This window comes from Etheostoma cragini, chromosome 6 (genome assembly GCF_013103735.1).
Source record: "Etheostoma cragini isolate CJK2018 chromosome 6, CSU_Ecrag_1.0, whole genome shotgun sequence".
Classification (NCBI taxonomy): Eukaryota; Metazoa; Chordata; class Actinopteri; order Perciformes; family Percidae; genus Etheostoma; species Etheostoma cragini.
Window position 1 is genome coordinate 16966081 of NC_048412.1, and position 10654 is coordinate 16976734.

Here is a 10654-nt window from a genome sequence, read left to right on the forward strand (position 1 = left end):
CTTTTGATGTTTCTTTAGTAGTAGAACTATACCAACATGCTGGTGGCCCTGTAACTCCCTGTTCCTTCCACTCTTTGCGCATACACTTTCCCATTGTTATCTAGTCTAGAAATCTACGTGACCCTGTGACTTGTTGAGTGGTAATTTGCTTTCATTAAACTTAATTTTAGATGCAACATGTAAACACAAAACTAAGATAATGGAGGTCTAGAAACTATATTTTAGCACAGAGGGCCCCCTTCAAGACAGAGCAGAGAAAACAGATGATCTTCTAATGGTCAGCTTTTGGCAATTCTTTTTCCAACCTTGTAAAGAATATGTGAAAACTGAAAGGGATGCAAATGGTATATTTGATGCAAATGGTATATTTGATAAACCTCAATACAATTCTATACAAACAAAAGGCGGTGCTACTTAGGCTTATAATGTGTACAGCTTGCCTGCGCTTTATCAACACACTACAATGGCACACACACGGGAGAGACGACTAAACAGAAATATAACAACATAAAGGTATTTTAGGCATTATTTAGAGATAAAAAAGAGTCAGACTATACAAGCTCTTCTTCAGTTTGCTATCAACAGAAGCTCATTGAAGAACCATAACAATCTTAAGTCCATTATCCTTTTGTCATCTATGACACGGGGTTTGGATAGTTGTATTCCCTTTTCCGCCTGCTCCTCACTCCCTAAGGAAAAAGAAATAACTTGTGTTGTTGAAGTGCATGGCTTCTATCCTCTCCTTCACCCACTGTTCTTCTTCATTTTCTTCTTCCTCTTTTTCCACTTTGCTCAGTGGGGGTTCTTGGCAATGAGCGGGGGCAAGGGTCACCAGAGCCGGCCCTTCTGGAAGTGTTGAGGTGGAGGGTGGAGGACAAGTGGAGTCAACACACTGGGTGATGACACTCAGACTCTGGAGTTTAGACATAACTCTGTCCTTGTGTCTGAAATGGAAAATAGAGAAGTGGACTGAAATAATTTGCTTTGGTTTCAAATCTAGAACGCCCACCCACTAGCTTTTATTTAACTCATGTTATAAATATTTCCATATATCCGAGTTTCCAAATATATAAACTACCTGAATATGTAGGCAGCCAAAATGGCCAACAAGAGAACAAATGAACCACAGGAGAGCCACAGGATGTAATGTGACACTGCCACTCCAGTTGGAGAAGGTTGAGGAACTGCAATAAAAACAGGGGCAGACTGTGAGAAATCCTAATGGTGCTGAATAACACCAATGCAACGTGTTGGAGTGTGACTGAATGTGTGTGTTTGTGTGTGTGAGATAGGTGTGTTGAGCCATGTTTCCTGTGGGGTGTTTCGTTGTTGAGCCTCAGTTAATATGATGACATGGCTTCCTGTTGAAACCCAGTGGACCAGAGGGGGCTTTCAGCAACATTTAAGAGTTCCTTCTCTCATTCTTCATTATTCCCTCCCATCTCTAATACACACACACACACACACACACACACACACACACACACACACACACACACACACACACACACACACACACACACACACACACACACACACACACTCTCACACACACACACACACACACACCAAAGTATTTTACAATCTGCTAGCCATCTTACCATCAGATACATCTTCATCTGTACCAGAGCCTTCCATGTATACTGGAAACTACAAGTTAGAGAAGGTAGAACATACGAGACGTTGTGAGATACTCAACGCAGGACAACATTAAATACTGTATGCTGCAAATGTTAGGGGACCATTAGGATTCTATGGGATGAATCTTACGGTTGTGGCATCAGTCCCAAAACTCCATGGTGATGGTGTCTGTCCTCCATCCACTAATTAAATCAAAAGTTATATATTAAAACCTAATAAAAAGTAAATACAAATATAGCATAAAGTTACAAATGACCTTCTACTTTCATGAGACAAAGCACTTATATCTGTACTCTTCTTGTTAGATGTTAGTGCTGCATTCAACACCATTGACCATCAAATCCTTTTACAGAGACTGGAAGATTAAATTGGGATTATTTGAACCACATTAAAATGATTTGAGGTCTATGTATCTGATTGATCTTAGTTAGTCTTTTTCCTATTCATGATACAGTGTCATTACGTAAAGCCAAATTCCCTGATCTAAAATTAAACAAAGGCCGCATTCTGGTCCCAGACTGCACAAGTTAATAACATGGAGCACATGGTCGGCTTCTTACATCCCAACGTCACCAGTAAACTACTTAAAGAAATAGTTTGACATTTTGGAAAATGCGCTTATAAGTTTTTTTTTTCTGAGAGAAGATCAATACCACTCTGTACAATATGTCATATATGTCTGTCCAATAAACATGGACCTTCAGCAGAATACTATTATTTTAGCTTAGACTAGCTAATAGACTAGCTAAAGACTGGAAACAAAGAAACAGACTGCAAACTGCTCAGGGCTTACGCTCACCAGCTCGCCCTCATCTTTACCAGGATCTTCAACCTCTCCCTGGCCCAGGCAGTCATCCTGCCCTGCTTAAAATCAGCCACAATCATCCCAGTGCCAAAGAAGTCTCCCATCACCAGCTTTAGTGATTATCGTCCTGTGGCCCTCACCCCGGTAATCATGACGTGCTTCAAGAGGCTTGTTCTCCAACATGTCAAGGACTACCTCCCCCCAGACCTGGCCCCCTATCAGTTTGCATACCACGCGGACAGATCCACAGAGAATGCCATCGCCGTAGCTCTCCACTCTGCGCTGAGCCACCTGGAGCAGCAGCAGAACTACGTCTGGATGCTCTTTGGGGATTACAGTTTAGCTTTCAATACAATCATCTTGGGACATTTTCATCTCCAAACTGGTCACTTTTGGCCTCCCCCCTAACATGTCCCGGGATAAAGGACTTTCTCACCAATCGGCCCCAGACAGTGAGACTGGGCCGTCACCTCTCCTCCACCTGCATGTTGAGTACCGGCTCCCCACAGGGCTGTGTGCTGAGCCCTCTCCTGTACTGTCTCTACACCCACGACTGCAGTCCGGCCCACAGCACCAACCTCATCGCCAAGTTTGCTGACGACACCACAGTGGTCGGACTCATCTCAAAGGGCGTCTCCCTTTGAGATGAGGTAGACCTTCTACCGCTTGTCCATCGAGAGCGTGCTGACCTACTGTATCGCAGTCTGGTACGGCAGCTGCACTGTGGCAGACAAGGAGAGGGAGTAGAGGGTTGTAAGGTCAGCACAAAAGATCATTGGCGGGCCTCTCCTCTCACTGATGGACATCTACACCTCCTACTTCCTCAGCAGAGCAGAGAACAACCTCAATGACAGCTCCCACCCCGGCTCTGATCTGTTTGACCTGTTGCCCTCAGGTAGGCGCTACAGGTGCATCAGAGCACGGACTAACAGACTCAAGAACAGTTTCTTTTCAAAAGCTATAACCACCCTGAACTCACACATGCACTGACTCCACTCCACAGCCTACCCACGTCCCCCGGACTTTCCTCTTCCCTACTACTGTGAAATACTGTTATATAATACCTGAAATTACTATGCAATATTTGTTTATGTATTATTTAAAACAGTGCAACATTTTTTTTGTTATTAATACTTAACTGCTTTTTGCATAATGTTTATACAAAGCTACCCCCCGCCCTCTTTTTTCTCTGCACTACCTATACTTTATATTTTTATATTTTATATTCTTATATTTCGTGTTGACACTATAAAGGGGTTGTTTCAGTCTCATTGTACAGGTACTGCGCTTGTGTATAATGACAATAAAGGCATTCTATTCTATTCCATTCCATTCTATTCTATTCTATTCTATTCCAGGGAGACACAGCTAGCCTGACTCTGTCCAAAGATACCGGCCTACCAGCTGCTCACTAATGCCACCACAAATCCAGTTTGTAAAATTTGCGGAAAAAGGTAAATCTAAAAACAACAAGACATTAGAGCAAGTGAAAGTGAAACCACTAAAATAATGACTCATATCAGAAAGATATAAATGATAGATATAAATTCATTTTGCAAAAAACATGCACTGCATGCATGCTGTTCCTAATGAGTAAACTTATTCAGAAAGGACAAAAAACACAACAGGGAGGGATGCCAGTATGCAAGTATGGGAGAGTGCTTATTTAGCTACTTATGAAAACCTTAATTGTGTGGATAGGAAACAGGAGGCTTCCCTCTTCAGGCTGTCATGACTACTTTTGTCTATTTCCAAGGTGGATCACATAATACAGAGACGATAAAGTTCAATTATTTACAGGTCCATGTAATTAATGCCTTCCATGTCTCTAAAACTATGATACAGCTCAAACAGCTTGATTTTATACTTTTTCATTGTGTGTGTGTGTGTGTGTTTACCTGTCCATCTGCTGGCAGGTGTACTCCAGTCACTCCACTGACCATCATACTCTTCTCTAGTTCTGAGCTGTATCAGGTACTCAAAACCAGGCATTGCATCAGTGATAGTGAAGGAGCGCAGCTGGTCCTCAATCTTATGTATCTACATAGACACATACAGAAAGACAACCAGCTAAACACACATCACACTGACCTCACCTCATATTTAATTGTTTCAAGTCAGTAAAAGCCAACAGTGCATTAAGCTACTGAAATGTGAAAAGTGAACACATACACACAGACTGCAGTGCTTTCTTAAAAATTTGTCTACCAGCACGCACCTGCCAAAATGATGAAATGAGAGGTCGGTATTTAATCTCGTACAGTAGTTTATAAAAGTGATCTTGAGGCATCCAGGAGATTGGCAAATTCCAGCTGACCCTCATCCGCTCCTGTCCTTCCTCCTGTTGAACTGACACATCTGACGGAGGGTCTGGCTTTACTGAGGGAACAGGAAGGAATACAGCGAGTGAGTGCTTTAATTAACCATAGATCAGACCAATACACACATGTGACATGGACACACATGTGGCACGGACACACCTGTTGACGCACAAACTTACAAATCCCCATAGGCGTAAAGTACTGCAGGGGGCTGGTGGCGTTGCCAGCAATGCTCGTAACACACAGGTAGACCATGTGGAGGGTTCTCAGCTCGTCCCAATTGTGTTCCAGAGCACACCAACAGCGAGAGCGCCGAGATGAGTATGAGCACTGTGAATGACGTAAAGCCTCTACTGGGCTGAGAGAAGGAATGACAAAAAGAGAGAAAAACAGTTTCTGTTGTTTCACTATTGGGACCTGCTAACACCTAGTGTGATTGACAGGTCAGTTGATACAGGGACTGAAAGAAACAACATCGAAATCAAAATTTGCAATGCTGTTAAAGGTTTGTTTGTAAAATAGTATTTACCATCTCCACACTTATGTATAAGACGTGTATAACACATACGTGGCACGTATATAAGTTATTCATTTGGGAGTTATAGTGTTGTTAAAATGTATGTCCTTACCTTTTATTGAGTAAGAGGTAACAGTTAGGCCTTATAGTGACAGGTTTCTGGGGGGCCCACTCACAGCGGATCTTACTGCTCGGTGACCTTTTGTAGCAGAACAGGCTGGGATTCTCTGGAGGATCTGACGCATATAGAAGACATGCAGTAACACTGTACATTTATCAGTCAGTCGTTGCACTTTCCTAAATATATCTACAGATTTCATATATACATATTTACACTATTACTATCACATTGTCATTCAAAGGAAGGCTACAACAAACAATTAGTTTTCTTATAGATTAAACTGTCAATAGTTTTTTTTAGATTATCTGTTAAAAAAAACAAGACATTTTTACATATTTGTTTTATCCTACCAACAACCAAAACACAAAGCTATTCAAACAACAACGATGTAAAACAGAGAAAAGCAATGCACCATCCCACCAGCATCTTTACTGGCACGGTCCCACGGACGGGACTTTTTCGTTGCTGTTTTCTCCACTCCTACACGTTTTTATGAATTGCAAACATTACATCTTCCTAAACACACTGATGCAGCACACCATTTGAATCTCATGATTCAATTAAGCCCACACACAAAGATGAGATGATTTATAGCAGATAAAATCCTGTTATGAAGTTAAAGAAAATAAGGAAATACAGAAATATACCGCTCCGCTGCTGTCTAAAGTTGAGCGAGCATTCAAACCTTTTCCTCGTGTCTTTTATTCACAGCGGTGAAAGATCGCTAAAAACCTTTTTTCATACATCGCCAACAATCCAAGGAATTAGAATATCAAAGCCATTTTATCCAAAACGAGCTGTTAGCCTCAGAATCTTGTGGTTTCTGGCCAAGTTTCAACGGAAGAAAGCTAAACAGTTGATCATTTCTAGGCTGTCATCACGTCTCTCTTCTCCCCTGAGGCTGCTACAATGTTACAGAGCACAGCATCGGATTCTTTGACGTCAGCAGATGGCTGACGTCCTGACTGACTCCCGCTGGCAGGTCGTTTTACCCAATCCGTCTAAAAAAAACCAAGATAGTCCTGGTCAAAGCCAATCAAGTCGCAGAGTCGATGGTAGAAGCACTTGTTGGAGATTGAAATTTGCTTTTACTTTTCAAAAGGAAATAAATATAAAAAAACGCACGGATACATCTGTAGAAATACATTCATGTAAACTCCATTTTGAGTCTTTTGGCTTCTGGATTTTTTCTGTAGTAAGCTGAGACATGTGGCTATGGTATTGGTATTGTATGTATCTCATCTGATGTGTTTCAAGTAATATTTTCAAATAATTTTACAGATGCTTGACGTGGACGGAAATAGAAAACCTCCATTCTAACCTCTGTAGCTCTGTGTCAGTAAGGCCTAGAATCACACTAACACTTGTAACAGAAATTTGAGAGTGTTAGCTTCCTATTGATCTCAGGCACATCCCAGAGGGCTAAAGTATATGGGAGCAGTATCACTTTTATTTTTGGTATGATATTTAGACAAAAGAGTCTATACATAATATTTTTCATTAAATAATTAATGTGTTATGTTAAGGACTTGATGAATCTCAATGCTCTACCCATAAATCCTTACTCACTTTTTTAATTGTCACACTGATGCACAACATCTTTAATTTACACTAAAAGTCCTTACATTCAGAACGTGTGGCATAATTCACTTTGCAATGTATCACTCACACTGTATTGTTTATAGAAAACAATCCTTAATGTTTTTGTTTCTTTCTTACATAGTTAAGATGTGTTAGGACAATGAAACGACAAATATCCTATGGATCAAATCAAATTGACACATCTTAACATCATAACTTCAATCATCCTTTACAACTTCATTGTCGTTGTGACTTACCTGCAATGTTTACTTTTAAGGAGAACCTCTCTCTGCCTCTGTGATAACAACTGTACCTCCCAGAGTCCGTCAGTCTTACTGAGGGCAGAGACAGTGACGCCCTTCTCCTCTCAAAAGTGATTTGTCCCCAGTCTCTGTCTCCTTTTCCCACTATCCTACTGTTCCACTTCCACTGTAGCCTTGACTTTATGCCCCTTGTTACTCTGCTCCCTTCCTCCCCCTCCTCCTCGTAATCGCTGTCGCCATCCATCCCATAAGCCTCCCAGTCGGATTCATCCTTTAGCAGTCTGTTCGGGTGAGTGGTGGGAGAAGCTGTGTATCCCGTAGCTGTGCGCCCAAGGCTTCTGTTTTCTCCTGCATAAGTCAGGTCAGGGTGGTATCCCTCACTTACAGAATTCTCCCCAGTATGTTTGAAACTTTTCGTCAACACTTCAGCGTTGCTTCTAATGTTTACAGTGGATGTTGGGGTTGCATCAGAAGATCTCTTTCTTCTGTTGGTGTTTGAGCCTTGTCTGGACACACTGACCTTTACTCCATCCACCTCCACATGACCGCTGCAGGTCAAAACCAACGAACTGCCCGGGGATAAAACCAACACACCAGGGGGAGGGTCTGCAGAGAAAAACAAACAACAAGAAAACAATGTTTTTCAAATTTAAACCAGTATGTTTGCAGTCTGTCTTGAAAATGTAAGACTTATTGCACATTCAGACAGTATAATGTACGGAATAAGTATTTTTTGCAGTTCAATGGGCTCAGCACAGATGTGATGCAATAACCAAAATTACCAACTCTTAAACTTCCTCTTTAAATAAGTCTCCCTTCTTTACTGTTTCTTTTTCAGTTCTAAATCATGCCCTTTTGTGCAATCTCTCCCGTATTTTAAGATTCTTTTTTGGGTTTTGTGCCTTTAATTCTTGACAGGACAGTTAAGTGGTAAAGGGGAGAGAGAGGGGGAAGACATGCAGGAAATCATCACAGGTCGGATTCAAACCCTTAACTTCTACATCGAGGCATAAGCCTCTCAGAACATGTGCGCTTTCTCTGCCCCTGAGCCAACCTGGCCACAAATTATGCATACTTAGGGGGAGATCCTAAGTATGCAGATTTTCTGATTGCACTCAAAACTCACACAAATGGAGCTGTTTCTGGCATCTTGTTTGTACATGACTGGCTTGACGTCAGTAGCCCTTTGCTCCTGTAGTGCAAACACACTTTGTCTCTGTTGCTCCCACATTCCCAGTTCCTTCTCTTTTTGCCTCAAAATCAGATATAGCAATCTATTACTGTAAAACTGGTTCAAGATTCAAGAGATTGTATTGCTGCAAATAATGGCTGTGAAATCTACAGTTATTTACTTTAGATTTCACAGTAACATTACTGTACATTATTTTTACATTTCACATTTCACATCTTACATTTACACATTTCGAAATGGGTAGGTAGTAAACTATTATTAAATCATATCCATCTATCAACAATAAATATTTCAACTCTTTGGAAGTTGTACTAAGGTTACATTTTGTATTTAAAATGTAACCCTAACGGGCAGTGAAGGAGAGATACCACACATCCTTCCTGCTGCTGTCAGACTCTATAATCAACACTTCTTCGAGTAGACCACATGCACCGCATATGACAATTTACTAATGTGCAACATCAATCTACACCTTATTATGCAATATCAATAACTCTAAATTGTAAACTTTCTGTCTGTATACTCAAATGTTTTAACTGCTTTATTCATGCATTTTTACGGATGAAAACGTCCCCACTGTGGGACTAATTAAGGATTTTATTTAAAATGTTTTAAGTGTTGGGATTTTCCAGATCTCTCAAGTGCCATGATGACCAAGATATTCAACGGGGAAACGTGGAAAATTACCATGGTCCCATTCATAACTTTGCCAAATCATCTATGGTAAGTCTGCAAAAATCTCAATCTTGACGTCAGGCTAGGTATAACATAATTAATAATAATTTGATAATAATAATATTATTATTATTATTATTATTATTATTATTAACAACAATAATAATAATAATAATAGCGTGTGTTATGTCATGTTCCTGTTCAGCAAATCTTAAATAAATAACTGTTGACAATTTTCTTGTTGCCTGCAGTTTATTGAAATATTTTAGAATATGGGTGATTCTGTTAATGCTGGCTAATATTAAATCACAGTGATATGGTATTTAAATTTTACAGTGAGAAACTGAATTTACAGTTATTAACTATAACATACTGTCAATAGTACTGCAGTGCCTTATACAAAACATTAAAAAGTGCCCAGCTGTTTTTTTATTTATACAGTAAACAAACCAGCACTGTAGATGCAATTGACATAACAGTATTTAATTCATATTTATTCTACAGTACAAATAGTAATACTGTAAATACAACTAAAATCACAGTGTTTAAGGAAAGTTCAGAAATTATGATATCAAAGTAAAAGGAGCTTGATCCCCTCCCTCCCAGCAGTTTTAGGTCCAGTACAGCCAACACAACCAAGGCTAAACAGCACATTTATAGTGCTGATAGTGCAATCAGAAGCCAATATTTATTGGCTTCTGATTGGTGACCTGAGATTTGGCAGCATATGGTTATTCGTAGATACTGCCAATGAAGCCTGATGCTGAATTTAGAAAAAAAATAATTGAGGGTCTGGGCTTAAAAACTTACCTACAGGTTATAGGCTATAGTATGAAGAACATTTTCCTGAACTTCCACAAAAGTTTTTACAAAACAGTGATTTCGATGTGGAACGACACATAATGACAATACAGATAATTTAAATAAATATTTAAATGTATTTTAGAAACAATTCTAATTTAAGTTCTGTAAATATGATGTGAAATTCGAAAACATAGTTTCGCTGTGCTAAACTGCTATCAAAGCAGGATGCTACTGTGATTGCTCTTATCCAGTCAAATAAAACCAAACAGCTCCCGGGGCGACATTAAGGTCATCTTAGCAGACAAAAAGACCTTACTTTTAAAATGAATTGAGTTTTTCACTTGTCCTTATTTTGACAATACCTGAGCAATCTTCATGTCAGGATAAATTGCATTGATTCTGGTGTCTTACCTTTTCTGGGACAGGTTCCATCAAAAATGCAGTGGACCGGTGTGGCGCACAGAACACACAGCAAAGGGAGAATAATTCGCATTTTTGCGCATGAGTCTCCCTTCACCGAATCCTCACACCATCACTTAGACGCAAACAACATCAGTTGAGAGATCGTTTGTGACTCGTTATAACCTTCTCACACGAAAAAACAACCGACAGACCTCCACTACAGACAGGGTTGTTAAAGTACAGACCGGCTTCCTCTGGTTGCAGCAGTCTGCTGTCAGTAAGACCCGTTATTGTGAAATCCCAGCTCTCGTCTTCCCCTTGTTCAGCCCGTT

At 40.2% G+C, this 10654-nt stretch overlaps 1 protein-coding gene across 2 annotated transcripts; it reads right to left on the reverse strand.

The window, feature by feature from the left end:
• Positions 1-134: 134 nt before the first annotated feature.
• il6r (interleukin 6 receptor) lies at positions 135-10619 on the reverse strand. 2 transcript variants are annotated; one of them, XM_034875241.1, is made up of 10 exons: positions 10332-10619; positions 7244-7855; positions 5397-5520; positions 4947-5137; positions 4665-4825; positions 4345-4486; positions 1771-1823; positions 1602-1650; positions 1079-1184; positions 135-944 (listed from the first exon to the last, which is right to left on the reverse strand). In XM_034875241.1, the coding sequence occupies exons 1-10, from the start codon at positions 10411-10413 to the stop codon at positions 683-685; spliced, it is 1782 nt and encodes a 593-aa protein (XP_034731132.1). In that variant the 5' UTR covers positions 10414-10619; the 3' UTR covers positions 135-682. The 2 variants fall into 2 exon arrangements, with proteins under 2 accessions (XP_034731132.1, XP_034731133.1); XM_034875242.1 differs by having other exon boundaries at positions 4947-5125; positions 10332-10617.
• Between the last annotated feature and the right edge of the window lie 35 nt (positions 10620-10654).

Bases quoted from the DNA above. Each gene is read 5' to 3' on its own strand.
- il6r (XM_034875241.1), bottom strand. From the start codon at position 10,413: ATGCGAATTATTCTCCCTTTGCTGTGTGTTCTGTGCGCCACACCGGTC. The intron at 5,521-7,243 runs GTAAGTCACAAC...TATATGCGTCAG, and splicing joins CTTAAAAGTAAACATTGCAG to ATCCTCCAGAGAATCCCAGC. The intron at 5,138-5,396 runs GTAAGGACATAC...TCTTTTTGTCAT, and splicing joins TACCTCTTACTCAATAAAAG to TCCTTCTCTCAGCCCAGTAG.